This window comes from Artemia franciscana, chromosome 2, assembly GCF_032884065.1.
Source record: "Artemia franciscana chromosome 2, ASM3288406v1, whole genome shotgun sequence".
Lineage (NCBI taxonomy): Eukaryota > Metazoa > Arthropoda > Branchiopoda > Anostraca > Artemiidae > Artemia > Artemia franciscana.
The window spans coordinates 52,067,296-52,090,708 of record NC_088864.1 but is presented as its reverse complement, the minus strand read 5'-3'; the positions used below and the strand labels follow the sequence as shown (position 1 = coordinate 52,090,708).

Here is a 23,413-nt window from a genome sequence, read left to right as displayed (position 1 = left end):
CTTCGTGTGATTCGTTCCGACCTATAACAGTTTCTTGTACTATTTTTAAATTGTTTGAGTCAGTTATTTTGGATGAAATTGTTTCTAAATGTTATGTCCCACCCCACCAGTTTGGTTACCAAAAAGGTATTAGCCGGGAGCATGCCCTTTTTGCTTTAATGAATGTTCTTGCTGATGCAGAAAGAAGTAGATCCCATATTATCCTTTGTGCTTTAGATGTTGCTCGTGCTTTCGACTCTTGCATTTTTTCCCAAGTTTTATTTGAAGCGTATAAAAGAGGGGTAAATTTTTGTATAGTGAAGTGCCTTCTGTATATGTACCATCCCCTTAAGGTGAAGTTAAAGGGGGGATCTTCCCTTTTTGATATTTTGATAGGAGTCCGTCAAGGTGGCCTTACCTCTCCTTCTTTATTTAATAACTCTGTTTTAAATGCCCAAAACTCTGTTGTATTCACCGTGGATTTAACTTGTCTTTAATAACTTTTGCAGATGATGTTTTGAATCTAAGCCGTACTTTTAGTGGATGTGAAAACGCCTTTAATCAGCTTTATAATGAATAGAAAAATATTGGGCTTTCTTTCAATGTTGATAAAACTGCTGTTGTAGCTTTCAATTTTAAAGAGACAAATGGCCCTATTTTTTTATCTTTAGCTAATGTTCATGTCCCCCTTTCTCAAAAATTAGTTTACTTTGGAATGCCTATTGGAAAAAATATGAAAGAAACTGTGAATTTATCCCTTGAACTTTTGAAGAAAAAACTGAGAATTACTTATGCTTCAATTGCATCTAATATTAAACATATTGATAAATTAAATCTTGCGAAAATTTATAATAGCCTAGTTGTACCTCATCTCCTTTCTCTTTGTCCGGTTTGGCAGTTTTTTAGTGAACCTGAGAAACTATCTGTTCGTAGAGTATATTTTCGTTATGCTAAATTCCTTCTCAGTTACCCTCCTTGGACTAGAAATAGTTACTTAGTGAACAAATTCCGCCTAGTTTCTCCTACATCTATTATTGATAAAAGGCTTCATGATTTTCGTTCTTCTATGTCGATAGTGTCTCACCCATGGTCAGCATTACTTATTTAATTGTTTGATTGTGTTGATTTGTATTTATTTGTACCTTTTTTTTCTCTTATTACTCCATCTTAAGGGCGTTCCGCCCTCTTCTTGTAGATGGGTTATAAATAAATTGATTGATTGATTAACCATGAGGAAATCTAATGCCATGATTATGGTATTTAGCTCGACAGACATTACAGATGAGTTATCGTGTAATCTCTCTCCTAAAGCGATATTATGCGTTGGGAAGAATCCTCCACTTGGCACTTTCTCATTCATTTTGGACCCATCTACAAAAATTTGAAATGGTTTTTATATGCAACATGTTTAGCTCGGCAAATTTTTTCTGAATAAAAGCAATGGGGGTAAGTTCTTTGGTCCACTTTGAGAAGTCAGTCTTTATTATGGGGATTGACCAACTCCAAGGGGGGGGGGTGGGGGAATATGGGTGCAATAGATTTTACTGGCACTGGGAACTTCTTCTGGATATTTGAATATTCTTTTGCAACGCCTCTAAACATAGATGGATTTCTTAACCAGTTATGCAGGGTATGAGAATCATTGGCTTCAATTTTTGTAAGGTATTTAATTAGTAGAGATCTACTTCTTTCATTTATTGGTGATAGTCCACTCTCAGTAAGCAGAAACTTAGTTTTTGTTGGTTTCCTAAGACCAAATATAAGACGAATTATATCATTTTGCGTCGTTTCGATTTTTTGCATGTGGGTCTTAGCACAAGCACCATAAACTATGAGGCCGTAATCAATATGGGGTCTTATATGTGATTTATAAAATTGGAGTAGTGTTTTCTCATTACAGCCTCAAGGTGTGGCTAGTAGCCTTTTAATTATTGTTATTTTTCTATAGCACTTTTTTATTGTGTTTGTGATGTGAAGGTGGAAGTTTAGTTTTTGGTCAAGTATGAGCCCTAGATAATTAATTTGATTGTCCTCTGGGATAAGTATTCCATTTAGTGTTAGCCTTGCATTAGAATGATTTCGCTTATGGTGGAATTGGATAATTTCTGACTCTGTGGGTGCAGTAGGTAAAATGGACTTTTGAGAAAACTTCAAATTGGAAAAGTGCATTTTGCAACTTTGAATGTGCAATCTCGAAGGTGTTGCCAGCTGCCCATAATACCAGATCATCAGCGTACTGTAGATTGGTATGTGGGAGGTTCGTGTCCCAGAGAAATAGTGAAAATAGGAGGCAGCTCAGGACTGCACCCTGTGGAAGGCCTTCGGTTATTGAAGTTTTGGGTGAAGAGGCTGAACCTACAAAAACAATGAAACTTCGGTTTTCTATGAAGGATTTTATGAAGGATACAAGTTTGGGGGGTTGTCCAAGGTTCTTAAGTTTAACTAAGAGAATCTGGTGGTCAATATTATCATATGCTCCTTCAAAGTCTAGGAATGCAGCAGTTAGGACATTATTATTTGATAGGGATTCATTTATTGCATTTGTTGACACTATGAAAGCATCTGTTGATGAGTGGTGTTTCCTGAAGCCAGTTTGAGTATGAGGTATCATATTATTCTTCTCAACAAACCATAGCAGCCGATGGTAAATCATTTTCTCCATTAATTTTCCCAGCACTGGGGTAATCATTATAGGTCTATATGACTCAGGGTCATGTTTAGGTTTGTTTTTCTTTAAAACTGGTAGGAGAGATGAACATTTTCAGTTATTAGGGAATGTGGATGTAGCCCATGCATGGTTATAGCAATTTAGGAGCTCCTGTTTGTACAAAGGGGTAAGATTCTTTATCTATATAGGGTGTATATTATCATAGCTACTTGTAGCACTGGCCTTGATATGCTGTATTGCATTATTCAATTCGTGTATTGAGAAGGGATGGTTTATATACTCTGAACCTGGTCAGGGCTGGTAAATAGGATTTGTCAAGATTTGAGTAGTGATATTTTTGTTTTTTGATGTTAGCTTTTTTGAGAAAAGGGAGGCAAATAATTTTTGTCTTATCAATGTCATTATCATAGTGGAAATTCTCATGTATTAGTTCATACATAAGAGGGTTGGGGCATGTTTTTTCCCACATATTTTGCTTATAAGTCTATGCATGCTTGGCTCAGATGTTTCTCTGGAAAGATTATTTGCAAAATTATTCCAATAATTATATTTAGTATTAATTATTGTTCTCTTGAGGTTAGCCTCTGCTTGTAATTTACTTAAATATGTGGCAGGGGATGGTTTTTTTTAGGTATGCTCTCCTAGTTGCATTTTTTATTCTTCACATTATTTGGCAATCTTTTGTCCACCAAGCTTTAGGGGTTTGTTTAGGGATCGTTTTCTTAGATGATGTTTTAGGGATAGCATGATTAGCCGTATTAGTTTGTATAGATGTCATAACTTCTGCATATGTGTCAGCTGTTGCGACTGAGGTTTGTGAATTCTGGGTGAAGCTTAGAGTTTCATCATTTAGCTTATTTTTAAACATGGTCCAATTTGCTTTAGTGTTGACATATTTAGGGAAATGTGGGAGAATATTAGCTGGCTCATTTAAAGAGGAAACTATTGCAAAATGGTCACTGCATAAATTTTCAATTTTCTTTATATAAATTTTATTCAGCATATTATTGACACAATTTGTAGGTCAATAGTTGAAAATTTACCACTTTTAGGCTTAAAATAAGTATTTAGATTAGGAGGGGTAGCAGTTGCTAAATCAACATTATTTGTAATCAATCTTTCAATAAGCTTACCTGCTTTATTTGCTGGCTTATCCCCCCACAGAAGACTGTGGGCATTGAAATCCCCGCAGATAATTATGTTTTTTAACATATTAGAATTAATTATGTAAGTGAAAAAATCCATGGCATCTGTAGTCTGGCCATTAGGGCTATAAAGGCTTAATATGCAAGTTTTTGTACTATTTGTCGAGACATTCATACCAATAACATCAACATCATTTGAGAAATCTGGAAAATTAATACCACAAAATTTAATATTATTATTCAAAATTATAGCTACGCCACCTCCTTTTCTCTGTGAAGACCTATCCTTTCTCAGGATTGTATATCCTGGAGACTTTATTTGTTGGTTATTAGTCAGATGGGTTTCCTGAAGGCAAGCAATATCAATGGAATTATTATTCATAAAAGATAAAAGTTCATTTAGCTTATTTTCTGAAAGTGATCTTACATTCCACTGAATTATTGAAATATGCTGCTTCGTTGTTTTAATTTTCATATTGCTGTGTATCAATGTTTAGTTTTGCTAGGAGTAGAGCAAGATCTGTTTTTGCTTGGATATGCATGTGATTGGGTAGGTACAATTTTGCTAATTCGCTTATAATTTTTACTTTTTGTGGATATTGTAGGTTCATTGACTGCACTGCATTAGAATCTAGTATAAAAAGGCACATGTTAGGTGTCAATTCATTTGGATTTTCATCTGGCTTTTGGTTGATAATTTGATTAATTCCCGATAATACTTCTGATTCACTCCTACTTGATAGAGGTGGCCAATCTGATCTTCTATCATTACCTGCAGAGGGTAAATGCTTTACCCACGGTGAATCTCTCTTATAGGAGTGTGAGCCTGGTTGTTTTGAGGAAGGAGTCTTATTGGGGGTGCTTGATGCTTTTGGTAGAATGCTTGGTCTGTGGGTGAGACGGTTGGGTGGCTTCATAGAATTTTTGATCAGGTGTGATTGGGCTGCATTTGCTTCCATTGCTGCGAGTGGGTAAGGTATGTTTTTTCTGTTGCTATTTGGAGTGTTACTGCTCGTTTTTTATATACTGGGCATAAAGTTTTATTTGTAGAATTGTGGGGACCATTGCAGTTGATACATTTTGGCTGATTGTTCTTACAATTTGTCATTCCAGAGGGGTGGGAGATTTTACAAATATTGCATTCATGTAATGTTTCACTGCATGTGTTTTTTGTATGTCCTAGTTTTAAACATTTTTGGCATTGGATAGGTTTTGGCTTATAGGGCTTGTGGGGTTTCCTTTGTCCAAAAAGGAATATCTGACCCAGGCTATTATTTACTTCTCTTAGTGTGAATAAGAAAGACTTGCTTAACTTTTGGCCATTGGCATCTGGTTTACCCAATTGGGGGTAAACCAGTAAACCAAAAAAAAAGTAAACCAAAAAACTGTTTTTTCTTCTACTGGTCTTCGATATTCTTCTTCATTTGTTTTACGAATGTCTATGTTCTTGTTCATTCTTGTGTTTTTTTTCTTGTACGGTGTGAAGGGATTACGTAGGTATCAAAATTGGGTGAGTGATTAATTTTGATTGACTAGGCTTTTAGCTTAGTGCTAGCATTGATTAAATGCTAGCTGTTAAAACAGAATTAAGCTGTTTTAACAAGAATGACTTCCTTGCTGCTAGGAGATTTAAATTCAAGACTTTTGTTATGTGAGTTTTGGGATGACTATATTCGTAAAGGCCCAAAGCATAAAAATAACGCAAATTCTAAAAGAAGATAAGGTTTTGCCCCCAATGTAACATCCATCAAGTGGAATGTTTGCTTAATTGTTTGGGCAACGGAGATGGGCTTCAGAATGTTTTTACTATTGAGTTAGTCCAATTGATTTTTAATAGAAATTACAGCTTTGATGTAATTTTTTTTTGCATTTTTCCACATTTTATAGTTTTCACAATTCATATTTTACATTTAATCTGGTTTACAAAATATATCAAAGCATATAATTTATATTATCGTATGTTTTGTATATTTTGAAAATTTCTTTTAAATCAATTATTTTATATATTTTGTTTTTAATTTTATCATTATTTTTTTTAACGTCGTATTGACAGTGCCAAATTAAATGTGAACTTGAAGCTGAAATCCCTAAAAATGTGTAACATGAATTTGTGTAATTAATTTAACATTTTATTCATGTTGCTTTGATTTGAAGTATCTTTGTTAAAAATCACCAAACAGGAATTTTTTAGAGGAACTAACTAGGTTCAAAAAATCTTTTGCCGTTTCGTTTCAAGAATGTTGATATGCATGGCTGGAGCATTCGTTTCTTGTAACAGTACATCATCAAGATGTATTTTCTAGGTCTCCAGGAAGGGATTATGGATCGAGAGGCTCCATCCGACAATATGTGTAGAATTTTCAATTTTCGTTTGATATCATACAGCTCTTTGGATATAGCTTTTTAAAACTGGATGTTATAGTAGATCGTCTTCTGCACGAACTTTCTTTGATATCAGGAGCAACGCTCTAGCGTTCCCTATTGGAAAGAGCCAGAAGGCTGCAGTGTATTATATTTTTTTTTCTGGGCTACTTCATATAGAAAGGGTGGTCGCCAAAACTTCCGAGGGGCCCATTTGGTCGAAAGTTGAAAGTTCTAGTTCTCTTTTCAGGAGTTGAAAGTGATCGTAGGGTATATAACCCTCCTGCCACGTTCTTTCCTAGCTGTCCTGCCCTCAAAACAGCCGATCAAAATTTTGAGACAGCCATAATGTTAGAAATAGTCTAAAGGTTGAATAACTATGCCTCCAGGGATATCATGACTCCCCCTCCCACAGCCCCTGGGGAAAAAGTGCAAGTTGTCAGTTGTTAATATATAGGGTTTGTTTTGGGAAATGGAGGCTGATTGATTCTGAATCTTCAAAAAGGCTTAGGGTATTAAGATGAAACTTTGAGGGAATGCTAAAGGAGATTTTGAATAAAAAACTATGTGCATGCTGGTTGTCAAAAGGGCGTATCAGCAAAAGTTCATTAACGGTTGAGTGCATTAAGCTTGGAATTTTCAGGGCATGTTGGAGAGCTATCAGAGGGCAACCAGTCCCCCGTCGCCCTTTTAGATGCCCCCTCCCTCAACACTGATCAAAATTATAAGACGTTCATTTTGTTCAAATTAGTCCAAAGGTCAAATAACTATGCCTCTGGGGTTGACATGACCCCTCACAGCTCCCAAGGCAAGGATCGTAAATGATTTATTTTGCTCATTATTTACATATAGGATTTCTTATTGAGAAGGGGGATGGGTTCGAAAAGGCTAAGGGCATTAAGTTGATCTTCAGTAAATACTGAGGGGGATGTTGAACTATATCAAAAGACGCTCTGTGTATCCAGTCCACGGAAGTAATGATTAGAAATCAGTCAGGCAAAGGTAAAGATACTACATATACTTTCATCTAGGATGCTTAAATCGTCAGCATAATCTAAACCTAGAAAAGTTTTACTTTCCCATTTGATTCCGTGTTCTTCCATTGCCTTTTGAATCTGTCAAAATGATACGTATAAATGGGAGTAGAACACAACCATGCTTAACTCCTGATTTAATACGAAACCAACAGCTAACCTCATTTCCTACCTTAACCGCAACAGTTTTATCAAACAGTTCGTGGTAACGAACTGTATTAAGGAGCGACCCGGCTCAATAGTGAACGAAACTCTAAAAACGGAATTTTGATGCTAAAAGATACATAAAAAGAATTGGATTTTCATGCTGATTATAAATATATAAGTTTCATCAAATTTAGTCTTTGTCATCAAAAGTTACGAGCCTGAGAAAACTTGCCTCATTTTGGAAAATAGGGGGAAACACCCCCTAAAAGTCATATAGAATTTTAACGAAAATCACACCATTCCATTCAGCGCATCAGAGAACAGTATAGCAAAAATTTCAAGCTCCTATCTACAAAAATGCGGAATTTCGTATTTTTTTTTGCCAGAAGACAGATCATGGGTGTGATTTGTTTATTTGTTTTCTTTTTTTCCCCAGGGGTCATCGTATCGGCTAAGTGGTCCTAGAATATCGCAAGAGGGCTCCAGCTTTAGGAAAGCGTGTTGCTGAAGAAATTTGTCCGATGTTGCATGATCCAAGCATTTTTGACTACCTTGGTCATTTTGGATCTGAGGTTTCAATGTATTTAGCACCTCTATCATTAAGTGAGATGAAACAGGTCATCTACAAAATGAAAAGTAATACCTCTGGTAGTGATGGCATATCGTTAAGAGTGGTTAAATTTATTCTGCCACTAATCCAGAAACTACTTTTATCCCTAATTAATTCTGCATTAAAAGAGGGTTTCTTCCTGTCTTGTTTTAAAGTAGCTCGTTTGACTCCTGTTCATAAGGGTGGTGAGACAAAGAGTTTCGGAAATTATAGGCTGATTTCTGATTTTTTTTTGTGCTATCATGTGTTTTAGAGAAGCGCTTTGCTGCCCGTCCTTATACATATTTAAAGCGTCGTAATGTGTTTAAATCCTACCCAATTCGGATTTCGACATGGTTACACAACAGAACAAGCGGTTGCCTATCTAAGCAGCGTAGTCAATCAAGCGCTGGATGAAGGTTACAGGACTTTAGCAATATTTTTAGATACGATTAAACCTTTCGACACAGTAGATCATGATCTTCTACTTCTAAAGTGTGACTTTTATGGCATAAGAGGTCCTGGGCTTAACTTTCTACGTGCATTCTTAGCAGGGTGGCTACAATATGTTCAGATTGACTCAAAGTGTTCATCAAGCTTTCCTTTTACATGTGGAGCTCCACAAGGCTCTGTTCTTTGACCGCTATTGTTCTACGTAACTTAAGAATTAACTTACGTAACAAACTTTTATATTCTTATATTTTTATTATGTATATGAGGGGGTTTGTCCCCTCGTTAATGCCTCGCTTTTTACACTAAATCTTAAGTTATGTCCCAATTCTTTAAGAATAACCCCTGAATCAGAAAGGCCGTAGAATAAATAGTTTAAATTACTAAAAATACTTTAGCATAAAGAGCGAGGTATTTATCTTCTCCTAAATACCTCGCTCTTGATGCTAAAGCATTTTTAGAGCCCCTCATATGTGTAATAATCTCTGTTCGTTTTAAGTTTTAATGCTACTCCTTACTTTCAATCGAAAAAACATTTTGGTGTTTATTTTTTTCATTTTTTTTTAATAGTAATGCTAGAAAATCCCGCGCCCTTTTCATTGAATTTCTCTTCCCCCATGACATATTCCTCCAAGGAAAGATCCTCCCACATAGCCCCCTCCCCTCAACCCCACCCCAAACCGAAAAAATCCAACTGAAAACGTCTGTACGCTTCCCAATAACCATTACTGTATGTAAAACCCTGGTCAAACTTTGTAACTTGCAGTCCACCCCCAGGGACTGTGGGGGAGTAAGTCATCCCCAAAGACATAGTTATTATGGTTTTCGACTATTCGGAGCAAAATGGCTATCATCTCAAAATTTTGGTCCGTTGACTTTGGGGAAAAAATGAGCGTGGGAGGGGGCCTAGGTGCCCTCCAATTTTTTTGGTCACTTAAAAAGGGCACTAGAACTTTTCATTTCCGTAAATAAACTACAAGTTCATTCGGCTAAGAAGAAGAAAAATAAGTTTATTCAGTACAATACAATACAAAATGGAAATACAATACACTTATTCCCCCTCGGAAGGCTCCATGCCCAGGGATACAAGGGGGATCCCTTGTATTTTGTTTATTCTCGAGAACAGCTACATATAATTAAAACACACTTATGGTGAGACTGTAATGAAGTCTTGTGTCAAGTACTTAGATATTACACTTGATGAAACTTTGTCGTTTAGGAAACATGTTGGGAACTTTTCAGTGATTTTATCGCGGAACATTGGAATCCTTAGAAAACTCGCACACTTTGTCCCGCATTGCATTTTAAGATTGTTGTATTTCTCTATAATACATCCGCATATTTTATATTGTTCTTCTGTATGGTTAGGGACATTTCCGTCACTAGTGAATTCAATTTGAGTTCTCCAAAATAATGCGATCCGTTTACTCTGCAATAAATCTCATAGTGATTCTGTGAGATTGGAGCATGGAAGACAAAAAAAATTTACCAGTTGCTGGCTTACGGGATTTTTCTCACCAGTTATTTATGTTCAAGTATAATAATAATAATAATGTTAATTTTTGCTCGTTTTGAGTTTGACTCGGCTATTTATTGTAATTTCTGTTTGTTCTGAGTTTCATTTATTTATTGGTCGTAATTTGTCTTAGTTTTACGCTTGGAAGATTATTTGACTTTATTTTTAGTCATTTTTGGCTTAATGGAGCTGTTTACTTTTCTTTGAAAAACCTGTTTTGCAGGAAAGTTTTTTAAATTAATACCATACAAGGATAAGACCTTCGCTAAAGCTCTTCTATCAGTTTAATCGAACACTTGCTCATGATCTATAAAACTGATCACTACAGATGTTTGATGGTTCAGGCATTTCTCAGTTATTAATCTAAGAGTGAAAATTGATCGACACATCTTCTACCCCTCCTAAAACCGCACTTAAAACTGTGCTTAAAACTCTGTCTACAACATCTCGAAGTCTAATAAGTTTCATCATACTAAATAATTTGCTACCCACAGAAACCAGGCTAAAGCCTCGGAAAAAAGATTGGAAGAATATAGAAATAAGTCTCTGAGCCAATATTAGAATATTGGAAGCTACAGTGATGACAGTGGCCAAGTATAGTTCTGAAAAACCCAGGAAGATTTTCTAGATGTTTTCCAGAGAAATTGCATGCGGATTCTTTTGAGCACCCGACTGACTAGCCTATTTCAAACAGTAGGCTGTACTAAATGTGAGGTTCAATCCCGCTTTCTAGATTTAATATAAAAAAAAGTTCAGATGGCTAGGGCAAGTTCTGCAGATGAAGGATGAGAGATTGCCGAAGTTTGTCCTTTTCAGCAAACTGTCTTGGGCTAAACGGAAAGCAGGTCGTCCGCGGTTGGGGTGGGACGATGTCGTAAGTAAAGATGAAATGTCCTGGGTTAATAAACTGGGATTGAAATGGATTTTAATAGATTGGGATTGAATTGGAGCCTGCTTACCTGTGTTGTCTTTTTTTTGCTTAGCAGTGGTGTTTTTTGTTCTACAGTTTTTTTTTGGCAATGTAAATTAAGCTTAAAATTAATTGGTTGGATTTTTTGTAAATAATTCATATTTCATAAATATATTATCTTAGGCATTAAAGATGTTTTGTGAATAGAAAATATTCTTTGATATCGAAGCATTCATACCAGCTTATCAATATCAATTTTGTCTTGAAATCCTGAGGAGATATTACCCGCTATAAATGAAGTAATTGCTTGGTAAAAATATTTTTTTCAAAAGAATTATTTTTTTTGGGAATGCTATTTTCTTTCAATGATCGGTTCTTTTGGGTTTTTGACAATGTTCTTTGACCATACAGCGGATATCAATATTATGTAATAACTGTAAATATATAACTGTAATAACTAAACAAAATGCTAATGTAAAAACGTCAACACGATTTTTGACATCAAATATTTAAATGCAAACCAGCAACAGTGAATTTGTTCTCAGCTTCCTTTTGCTATATGAAAAGTGCCGTACATTATCTCACCTAGACCTCTTTCCTTTTCAGGAGCATTTGAGAGCAATACTGGACAGACCTTTTGAAAGAATAACTTATTCTGATGCAGTGAAGATTCTGCTTGAAAATACTAGTCGATTTCAAACAAAGCCGGTTGATGGCGATGATTTTGGAAAGGAACATGAACTATTCATAACCTCTCACCTTGGCAATAAACCAACATTTGTGACGGATTGGCCACGGCATTTAAAACCTTTCTATGTTAGATTTGACGAAGAAAAACAGACTGTAAGTAAATAAGACTTATCCCAAAATATTGACAAAATGTTTGGAAAGGAAATTCAAGTTAAAAAAAAAGACCAATGTCATCTACTTGTAAAATCATTAAGTTTATTAAAGAAATTTATATTAATAATTTTTTGTATTTCAGTTTTACAGTATTTTCCCTCTTTAACTTTACATTTGAATAAAGATGATAGAGCAACTTTGCCAGAAGATACATATTACAAACAAAAATAAATAAAAAAATCAAATGCATTGCAACCTGCTATAAATGACAACGCGAGGTTTAATGGTGGCGATAAGTGAATTGATCCGTATTCAGGGTTGCTTAGGTTGGGGTATTCAACGTTTTTGAGATCCTGAATTGAAAATGATTAAAAGTGATACTTTTCTAATCCACGCCTTTGGTACACCAAATCCTTATTCTTTTTGATGAAACAAACATAGTCTCCACAGGAAATGACCTCTTCTTATCCCGGAAATTATATAAAAAATAAAGTTTTTTTTTAACTGAATGTAAGGAATAACATTAAAACTGAAAACGAACATGAATTATTCCGTGTATGAAGGGTTGCCCCATCTTCAATACTTAGCTCTTTACACTAAAGCTGTTTTCTCGATAAACGGCCACTGTGTTTCAGTAGCCGTTTTAAAAAAAATTGGGACGAACAGTCAAACTTTAGCGTAAAGAACAAGGTATTGAGGAGATGGTGGCGCTTCATACACAGAGTAATTTTTGTTCATTTTGAGTTTTAATGTTGCTCCTTACTTACAGTTAAAAGAAGAACTTTGTTTTACTTAATTTCTGATCATTTTTTCAAATATTGTTGGTAAATCTGGCTCACTCTACTTGAAATATACCCCCCTCCCCTTCACGAGAAACTACTCAATGGAAATTTCATCCGACGTAATGTGTCCACCCGTCAAATTCCCTCTAGAAAGTTCCGTTCTCGCTGAGAATCCCACCTCCCCGTAAAATTTCTTGCGGACGATTCAGCTGGAAAAATTCTCATTAACCTACTTTCATTTGAAAAAAGACTCCAATATCTAATCGGTTTCTCGATCACTCCGCATATACCCCCTTCCGTGGAAATTTTTTCCCGGAAATCAAAACATGCGGAAAATAGCCCTTGGATAATTCTGACGGAACATTTCCACATGCAAAATTGAGTTGGCAAAGCAAATGTAAAGACAGTTAAAAAGAATTTCGTGTAGGAATTCTGTCAACTCCCCCAGTGCAAAATTTCCCTCCCCAAGGAAGATTTCCCCTATGGAAATCCAGCCCAAGCACAAAATCCCCCCCCCCCCCCAAGAAAAATGTCTGCATACTTTTTAATAACAAATACTGTACATAAGCAGTGGGCAAATTTCATAACTTACAGGCCTCTCCCGACGGACTTTGGGGGTCATTTTAGACATAGTTATTTGATCTTTCAACTATACTGAACAAAATGTTTATCTCCAAATTTTGATCAGACAACTTTGAGAAAGAGGGTGTGAGAGGAGGGCCAGTTGCCCTCCAATGTTTTTGGTCATTTGGAAAGGGGGCTAGAACTTAATTTCCGTTCGAATGCACCCTCTCCCGATCTTCTAGAACAATTATGTCAGTACGATTACCCCTGGAAAGAATAAAAAGCAACAAATAAACACGCATCCATGATCTGTCTTTTGGCAAAATTCTACATTTTTGTACTTAGGAATTTGAAACTTCTACAGTATGGTTCTCTCGTACACTGAATCTAATGGTGTGATTTTCATTAAAATCCTTGGATTTTAGGGGGTGCCCCCCCCATGTAAAAAATCAGCTAAATTTTCTCAGGCTCGTTACTATTGATGGGTTACACTAAACTTGTGTATCTCCTGCTGTTGAAGTTCTTTCTCGACTTTTTTCCTTAATAATGTGACTTAATGTTTTGAAATGTAAGCTTCGTCCAACTTTTCTTCCTCGAAAGCGCCTAATTTAAATTGAGTTTCAGTGAAGGTTGCACCGTCCTCATCTTCTTACATTGTAGAAGAAAATCCTGTTGGTTGATAACATTTGCATGTTTTTTTTGTGTGTTTATATTTATAAACTTCTTTGGTCAAATTATTCCCATAAAAATGACGTAGATAATTTTAAAGACCATACTACATTCCAAGACGATCAATAAAAGCTCAATGAAACATAAAAGTATTTTAACAGACAGTGATAAATTTCACAAAAAAAAAAAAAAAAAAAAAAAAACAACTAGATATTCCGGTCACATATGCAGTGACCGTCATCAGTAGTAACACTAAACTAAAACAATTAAAAATAATAATTTATATATACAATAACTACATATTGTTTAATTATTTTATTCTTTCCAAAGCAAAAACGGAAGCGAGTCTCCTTGACCTTCCTGGATCCGGTTCGTTAGCATGAATTGAATTGAGCACTTGGACAGAGGCTAATTGCAATGGGTGAATAGAAGTTTACTCTTCATGACTTTAATGAATTATCGTAAATAGAATTCAAACCAAATTCATTCGTGTCTCTATTTAAAGCCATAATATTGAATAATTTTTTTTATTTCTATAGTTTTGAGACAATTTTGCTTTAAACCCTAGTCCCAAGAAATCAAAGAGACTTTATAGAATAAAATGGTCTGGAAAATCAAAAATATGCTTTAAAGCCGATGAAATAGAGTCTTGATGCTTTAGTAGGCTCATTTACAAATTCTGGTTAGTACGCCCCACATATGAGCTTCCGCAAGTACATGGGATCTCATAGACCCCACTTTGCTGCCCCAGTGAAGTTAGATCCTTCCCAGAATTTAGAAAACTACCCAAAGTATTGGTATTTTTTAAAGCTACCTTTAAACCATTATTCTGTAAAATTCTTTTTAGTTTTTCACCTAGTCCTGGCTCATATGGTAAGGAACAAAAACATCCTTCTCCTAAGTTGTTTCTAAGACTAGCTTTGAAATCCCAAAGAAACTTTTTTTCTTTTTGATGGAGTCTGTTTGGTTAACCACTCTGGATAAATATTAGTTATTAGTATTTTTCTTAGAAAAGACAACTCCTTCTAAAAAATTTCGGAGAGCAAATACTAAAGATCCGGTCAGTTAAAGAAATGATCAACCAATTTTTACTTGGCGAGTGTTACCGGAGCTTAACGAGAAAAATCTATTATTATTAGTCGGTTTTCTGTAAGTTTTAAAATCCAGACTATTTTCATTTTTAAAAGAAGAACACCTAGAAAAGGAAGTTTCCAATCCTCTTTTAATTCAACAGTAAACTTTAAGTCACCCCCCAAACAATTTAGGTGGTCCAAAAATCCTTTAAATTCCTTCTCCCCGTAATTCCATGCTGAAATTATTTGAACTTTGATAAAAAAAATATGCGCTGTCATTTGCTTGTATATATGCAAGGTTAGTATAATTATGTTTTCCGCCGTAATTTGAATTGTTTCGGAGATTCAATAGTGAAAAGCATTGCTTGCTTAATAATTCATATTTTTGTTTTATTTTTCTAGGCATCTGCCATTGATCTACTAGTTCCTGATGTAGGGGAGCTGTGTGGAGGGAGCCTGAGAGAATTCAATTATGACAATCTGAGGTTAGTGCTTTTCAGAGAGCTAATTTTTTGGAGTGGGGCAGACATCTATTATGAACAATAATAGTCCACTTCGAAGTTCAGTGTGCACTGGGACGAGTAACAATAAACTGCTATTTAATCAAGGTCTAAAAAAACAACAAAAGAAACACCGAGTGAATTGTTATTGTAAATTGTTTAGAATTCGATAGTTAGATTAAAGTTAATTATTAAAGTTGTGGCACAAAATAACTTTCTGGGGTCCTACCAAAAAATTTCCATTAATTCTTGTCATGTTACTGAAAAATTAATGCTAACTTCGGTGGATGAAGGGCAACCAACTTTTGTGGAAATTTCAGATATTTAAGCCGAAATGTTGGTTTATCCTTGCTTAGAGTCGCTTTTTTGGCTTATGACCTGCTACTCGGTAGAACTGATAACCTGATCGAACGGCAGAAGGAGACCTTCTGCCGAACGGAGATCGAACGGCAGATCCAGGTGGAACCAAGTTGCCTGATTCATGTGATATTGCTTACAACTTAGTTGACTTCCTTATCCTGTTTTGAAGATAATTTACACCCTGAGATTTTTGCTAGCTATCTTGTATTTCAGCTGATCCTAGAAATGTTTTTATTGAATTGTTGAAATCCTTAATGACCAGACATTGTAAGAAGCGCCATCGTTTCTTTTTATGATGCACCAGTTACATCAGATTTTGGTTTTAGTGGCTAGAGGGCGGGCGGTGCATACTGCACCTGTATAAGGTGGTACATAGTGAGCCACTTACTCTCTATGTATCTTAGCATTAGTCTCGCTGTCCAGGTTGATTTTCATTGACTCGCTCACATGTTCGGTTTTGCAGGTTTTCTAACCACGTTTGTCTTTACTGTTCATTTTCATTTTTGACTCGCTCACTTACTCAGTGTAGCGTATCTTCTAACTACGTATGTATTTACTCTTCATTTTCAATCTTGACACGCTCTAATCATATTTTCGCATATCTTCTACCCGCCCGTGTCTTTGCTCTTCATTTTCGTTTATACACGTTTTTAGATTTTCATTACTTCAGACAATTTAGCAATGGCCTTTACTTTAGCTGCCCCTTACTGATGTTGTCGTAATTGATGGTCCAGGCTGTCGATTTTCACATCTTATCACGTTTGATAGTTCAGGCGTTGGTTCCAAAGAATCATCATTTATAGTAACTACAACTGCAAATTTTCGTTTTTTGGGCCTTCCAACAGACTATATTATTTAAATAACTGATCCGTTGGAAACTCAACAATCTTTTTATTCTATGCATGATATCGCATAAGAAAATGCCTATTGATGTCATAAGAAATGCTTATATGATTTACTAACATAGTACATAACGTCATTTGCAAAAACCAAAATTAAGGCTCTAAACGAATTTTCTCTGACTTCTGAGCCATCGAGATCGTTTTTTTATGTGAGAATATTCCAAGATACCAATTTTCACGAAAAATTATGCATGTTTTCGAAAAAAAACACATACATACATATATATATATATATATATAATCGCTTACAAAGATAGATTATATTCGCATTTTCATTGTTTTCTTTTGTATTTCAGGAGCAGACTTGAAGCAATTCGAATCCTAAATCAACTTGAGTGGTACTTGGAACTGCGAAAGTTTGGTGGAACGCCAACTGGAGGTTTTGGACTAGGATTCGAACGACTAATGTCATATCTCTTCAAGATAAATCATATAAGAGATGCAATACCGTTTCCAAGATCGCCACATAACTGTCAATTATAATTGTTGTAGTATTTTAATACAAACGTAATCACTGCCTCTTTATATAATATTAAGTGGCCAGGGAAAAAAGTTAAAGGAAACCTTTGATGTCTATCCGTTCTGTCAGTGGCGCCAATTTGGAAGGGAGGGAGGGTATGTTTGAAAAATACCTGTTCTTATTATTGTCATTGAAAAATCCCTTTTTTTGTATTGTCATTGAAAAATGTCTTTTTTTTTTGTATTTTCATTGAAAAATACTCCTTTTCTGCATTGTCGTTGGAAAATGCTTTCTTTGGTATTGTCATTGAAAACACTTCTTTTAATATTTTTATTTAAACATCAGCGCTATTTCTGTTTTTCCAAAACAAAACAGAAAGGAGAAATAGGCTACCTGTTTTTGATGGACCTCCTCTGTTCTTTTCCGTTTTTCCGAAAACAGAAACTGTTTCTGTCTAACCTGTTCACGTCTTTCCAAAAAAAGAACAGAAAGGAGTCACCTGTATTTGACAGACCTTTTTTCTGTTCTTTCCATGTCTGTTTTCCTAAAAAAAACTGTTTCTGTTTTGTCTAACCAGTTTCTGTCTTTTCCAAAAAACAGAACAGAAAGGAGAAACAGGTTATCTGTTTTTAACGCACCTCTTTTCCTTTCTTCTGAAAAACAGAAACTGTTTTCTGTTTTTACTTCTGTTTCTGTCTAACCTGTTATTGCTTTTCCAAAAAACAGAAAGGAGAATCAGATTACGTTTTTTGACGAACCTTTTTTCTGTTCTTTTCCGTTTTTCTGAAAAAAAGAAACAATTTCTGTTTTTGTCTAACCTGTTTCTTTCTTTCCAAAAAACAGAACAGAAAGGAGAATCAGGCCACCTGCTTTTGACGGACCTGTTTCTGTTATTCTGTTCTGTTTTTTTTTTCTGTGCCGATGCTTATTTTTATTGGAATAAAGGCCCGGCCTCCTACATCTTGGTAAATTTACGCCACCGAGTTTCCTACACACTTCGGGCTATCAAATATGTGTCCAAGATATGGACAAAAAAACTATTCGGAATACTCATCCTATTAGCTCGTTTGTAAACACAAAGACATTGCAATTTTTCTTGCATGTCAGCTCAAGTCTTGTTTTCTGTGTCATCCTTCGTTGATCCTCTTACTGGTCTAGTTACTTCTAATGCTGTAACGTGTATAACCTTGGTAGAAATAAGATAAAGTGAACAGCACACTCGCGCCATGTTACTTTTACCTATTAAGCTTTTGTAAGACTATACAAATTTGATTAATTTGGAGATTCAACTTAATTTAAGGAAGGAACTAATAAAATTATGAGAATTTCCAGTGAATTTGGAAAGCTGTAAATGATTTATTATGCTACTATGATACGATACATGTAACAGTTTTTGACCGTTTAATCTCTTAATTCCTAAATGAGCCATGGATCTGATTCTCCTTGCTGTTCATATCCTTCTTCTGAAATATAAAGGTTGAGGGGCAAATCCTCCATGCAATCGATCCTAAGACCGTCCCCTTAAGGTGTCAGCAATTAAATGGGTTAGTCGAGAAATTTCAGCTTAAATATCCAAAAGTGAGCTTGCTAGAACTAAATCGAACCGTTTTGAAACGCTTTTGATATGCATCCAAATTCAGTAAGGAAGTCGCTATTCATGATATGGTCTACTTGCTGGTTCTTGTTACAGCTTAATATATTTTTTTTGAACTATGGGCATCTCTGTTAAGAGACTTAATGAAATTTAATTCTTAATTGATTAAATATTCTAGTTTCTAATTATTTAATCTTTGGGTTGGTAAATTCATCTCGTAAGATGCTCATATTCTTTTTGTTCTGAAAATCTTTATGTCTTTGATAGAGGGTCCTTGGTCTTTAAAAAACAAACTAAAAAAATAAACAAACCAAAAAACAAATCGTTTGTTTGTCTCCGTAAAGTTTCTCTTTCCGAAGAAACTTTACAAAAATTACCATTCCCTTTGTAAAATTGCCCAATAACTACCAACAGCAATCGTTATAGAATTTATTATTTCCATACAAACGTAATCACAGCCACTTATATACAACTTAAGCTTGAACATACTATGTGAGGGATAGCACACAACTAACGAAAAAAAAACAAACAACAACCATTTCCGTCTTAAGCTAAGTGTCGACAGAACATGGATCAACTTACGCGATGGTATTTCTAGAGATAAGAGCAGAAAAATTTGCTTTAGGTTTATCAGTAAATTAAAAGATATTATGGAGCGGAAAAAGACGCCAAGTAGGCAAACTCGGCAGTCCATGGAAATACTTCCCCTCCTAGACTTTGAAAAATGTCTTTTTTAGGTATTTTAATAAAAAAAAATCTCTTTTGGTATTATCATTGAGAAAATTGAAATATTTTTCTTTTACAACAGTCTCTGGCAATTTCATTAAAGCAGATTCATAAATTAATAGATGCTATCAAACGAAATAAAAACGCAAGCAAATCTTGACCTTCCTTGGACACAGCTGTACACAAACAATCTGTTTCTTATTGGAATAAGATGGGGTGTCATTGACAATTATTAAGGGTCAAGTGGTTTGGAGAAAAACATATACAATAAGATAAATCAGTTGAAACAAGAGCATACAAGTTCATGACTCATTTTTGAACATGGCACATTAAGTCGAATAGGCTCTGTCAAATTCGAATAGATATTACATTCAGACATAAGAACAAGTAAAGCAACCCCCTTGAACCGACCAATTCAAATTAAGACTATTTTGAGCAAAATACAATGTCTATTGATCATCGAAAATTTGTCCCAAATTTGGCAAATCTGGATCTAGGAAAGGGCAATAATGGGAAGGATATCTTAGTACCATAAAAAGGGGTCCTCAAAGAAATACTTAATTTTAACTTTGTTGATGCATGAATAGTTTAGAGTATAATAGAATGGTTCAGTCTGAATGATATAGAATAGTTTAGTAATACATAGAAGTTTCCTTGGAATTAAGATAGTCCTGAGTCAACACAACTAGTCAAATTTATATTGTTACCAAAACTATTAAAACAATTTTCAAAATACAGTAAATAAAATTTTAATTACATATAATTGATTTTTATTTGATGCTCAAAGGCATAACAATTTTCTACTTCATGGTGAAAGTATAGTCTCAAAGGCTGAAAAGGACGTGTGTGTGAGTGCGGACAAAGCCGTTCCTAGGGTTAGTGGTGCTCTGGAAAATTCATCACAGCGCCGCTCCGGACCCAAATATTAGCAAAATAGCCGAATCAAAGCGAAACATTCGATCAAAGTGGGAGCCCCCCCCCCCCCCCCCACACACACACAGGCACGGTGCCCGGCGAAGCTGCCCCAGTTGCCCCCCTACTTTGAGCGGCTCTGAATGTGGGGGAGGGGGCAATGGGCTCAACCGACTGACTAGCTATTTTTACTGATATAGATTTGTGCGCTGAAATTTTTTAGACCCAGTTTTATCTTACCGGGCGGCTTGAAACACGGTGTTGACAATTATTGTTTTATGATTTTTGAAGTGGGCAGGAATAAGTAATTAGATCAACTTTAATAAACCATTTAGTATATTTTCCTCTGGAGCAAAAAAAGACAGATAAAAAGAGGGATTAGATAGCGCACTGAATGTGGGCTATCTAAAGCAGGCATTGATCATCATAATGAAAAACTTAAGACAAGAGAATTAAAGGAATTAATGATATTATGCTATTTCTTTAAAACAGAATAATTGCAGAAACTGATGGAAGAGAGTCAGGTGACAAATTACATCCGGGCGCAAGTTTTGAAATTAAATTATTTTTATCTTTAATGAAAAACTGGCAAATATGAGAATAAATGAAATAATTCAGTCAATTAGTGGTCCATAGTTCATTAACAGAAAAAATCTGCGAAGTTCCAGTGGGGCCCAACGAGTCTTTTCCATTGCTAATAATATTGCAATTATTTTTTGTTTTGGCTTGTCATGATGAACTAAAAAAAGACAATACAAGCAAAATTAGCTGCAGACAAAACATCTTATAGGTCAACCAATGGTTAATTCACAGTGAAAGCACTATTTGGTAAACCGGTTAACACATTACTGACTCATATCAGAAATTCCTCGGTCACGAAAAAGTTTCTGATAGATCTAAAAAACATCAAAAACCAAAATTTATCTTCGATTGGAAAAAATACATATATATGCGCGCAACCCTCAGATTCAACTTTCACAATCAACAATATTAAGGTGTCATTCAAGCCCCATATTCAATTGGTATAAGGCAATCAATAAGAAGAGCGAAATTAGTTTCCAAACGTAACAACTAAATCACTACCAGGCTCAGCTTTTATGTTCTGCACTGCATCAGCAATTTTTTCTGTCCACTGTTTCATCTGCGAAAAGAAGAAGAATATCTATATATTTTTGAACTAGAAATGTAGAATAATTTCAAGAACCCTACTTCAACAAAATTCATAACAACATTTTCACTTCAACATATTTGAAAGTTTTGCTAAAAGTTTACTGGATTTCTAAAAAAAAAAAAAAAAAAAAAAATCATGTACGACTCGTGAGCAACGTCGTTGCTTTACACACGCAATGCATCATACCTGACCATCCTATTCAAATTGCTTAAATAGAAATTGCACTTGTCGTTTGCTGGGTAAAAATGAGAAAAAATCGCCGAAGGGTGAAGTTTGAGAAATTTATTTGAACTACTAGGTCTCGTAGTCCTACTTGTGGAGTAAGACATTCTATTGCCACTTATCAAACGATCTCGATTTCTAACTATTTGGTTCGAAGTAGACAATACATAGAATTGTGTTTAACATTTGAAGGTTTTCTTCACAAAGGGCTGTGAGCTGTTGAATGTCGATGTTAATGATTTTCATAAATTTTTCTAATCAAGTCTCGATCCGAATATGCTGAAAAAAAAAAAAACAAAACAAAACAAAAAATAATTTTATGGAGCAATGTCGGTTTGATATTTGATTTTCAATATTTTAACTGAACGTTAGAGTTTCAAAGTGAAGAATTCAAGCGTTTTTATGAATAATATTTTACATATTATTCGAAAACATTTCTATAAGAAACGCTCTGAATCCAACTTCAGTAGTCCACGAGTTTGTATTTCCTACAATTAAGACTAAAAAATTTCCTTTGTTCACAGGAAATTGAATACCGTAGAGCTAATGTTTTGCTTCACTTCGGGAATAGTCCGAAATTCGGTATTTTTACTAAAAAATACTGCGTAAAAAGCTCATTTGCATAGATATTGTGGATTCAAACTTCTAGTATTCTTTTACAAGGTGCTAGGCGTTTTCCCCGTGGAAAATGCCCGACATGCAAAATTGAGCAGCATAGAGAAAATACAAAGCGGGTGCCTTGAAATGTTGATCAGATGTCCTAAGGGGTAACAAAATGTCCAGATATCTGCTTTTTTTCGTTTTTAGTAACAAAAAAAACATGGATGGAAGCAAAAAAGTTCATCGTATTTTCTGAGCAAAAATGCGAACAAAAAAATAAGATAAGTATACAACGCTCTAGCGCTACCTATAAGGGCCGTAAGGCTTCAATGTATTATTTTTATTTCAGATGCCTTTCATATAGAAGGGGCGGTCGTATTAACTTTGGATGGGGCCCATTTGATTGGAAATCGAAAGTTATAGTACCCTTCTTAAGAGTCAAAAGTAATCGCAGTGCAACCAGCCTCCCCCCCTCCATGCATATTTATTGGACCTTTCAATAATGATGAATCAAATGCCCATCTCAAAATTCCATTTGAATATCTTCGGGAAAGAAGGGGCATAGAAAGGGGGCTAGTTGTTCCTCGATCTGCTTTGTTTTTTTAAAAATAGCACTTAAACTGTTAGCTTTTGTTCGAATGAGCACTCACCTGACACAAAAAAAAAAAAAAAAAAAAAATATACTGTCTCTGATCTTTTTTGAAAATTAAAAAGAAAAACAAGTTTTTTCAACTGAAAGTAAGGAGCAAGATTAAAACTTAAAACGAACAGAAATTAATACGAGTATGAAGGGAATTGCCCCCTCAAACACCTAGCTCTTCACGCTAAAACTTTTAAGTACTTTTAAAAAAGCTTCCTATTGCTAATTAAACGACCCTTGTGTTTCAATAGTCGTTCTTAAAGAATTGGGACAACATTTAAACTTTAGCGTAAAGAGCGGGGTGTCGAGGACGGAGAAATCCCCTTCATACACGTAATAATTTCTGGTCGTTTTAAATTTTAAAGTTGCTCCTTACTTCCAACTGAAAAAACTTTTTCTGATCGTTTTTAAGTAACGCCACGAAATCTGGCTCCACCCCCACAGAGAAATCCCCCTCCCGATGGAACATCTTCTAGACCATTCCATCCGGTGAAAATTTACCCCTGACAATTACCCTTAACAACTCCACGCGTAAAATTCAGACGGAAAAGAGAAAGCAAGACATTTCAAAAAAAAATTGTATAGGAATTCTGGCA

General features: G+C 35.1%; 2 protein-coding genes across 3 annotated transcripts in view; one reads left to right on the top strand and one right to left on the bottom strand.

Moving 5' to 3' along the window:
• The window catches only part of LOC136043434 (asparaginyl-tRNA synthetase-like), a 39,377-nt gene extending 22,368 nt beyond the window's left edge, over positions 1-17,009 (top strand). Inside the window, exons 6-8 of the mRNA XM_065728350.1 lie at positions 11,406-11,642; positions 15,133-15,215; positions 16,789-17,009. Coding sequence (XP_065584422.1) covers positions 11,406-11,642; positions 15,133-15,215; positions 16,789-16,975 — 507 coding nt within the window. The 3' untranslated portion in view covers positions 16,976-17,009. The remainder of the gene's footprint in view (positions 1-11,405; positions 11,643-15,132; positions 15,216-16,788) is intronic.
• Positions 17,010-18,959: 1,950 nt separating this feature from the next.
• Positions 18,960-23,413, bottom strand: part of LOC136043441 (ragulator complex protein LAMTOR1-like) — a 54,576-nt gene continuing 50,122 nt past the window's right edge. For both annotated transcript variants that reach the window (XM_065728361.1, XM_065728370.1), the window contains one exon: positions 18,960-21,325. Coding sequence is in view for 1 of the 2 variants with exons in the window: in XM_065728370.1 (XP_065584442.1) it covers positions 21,236-21,325 (90 nt within the window). In the remaining variant the exon portion in view is untranslated. The remainder of the gene's footprint in view (positions 21,326-23,413) is intronic.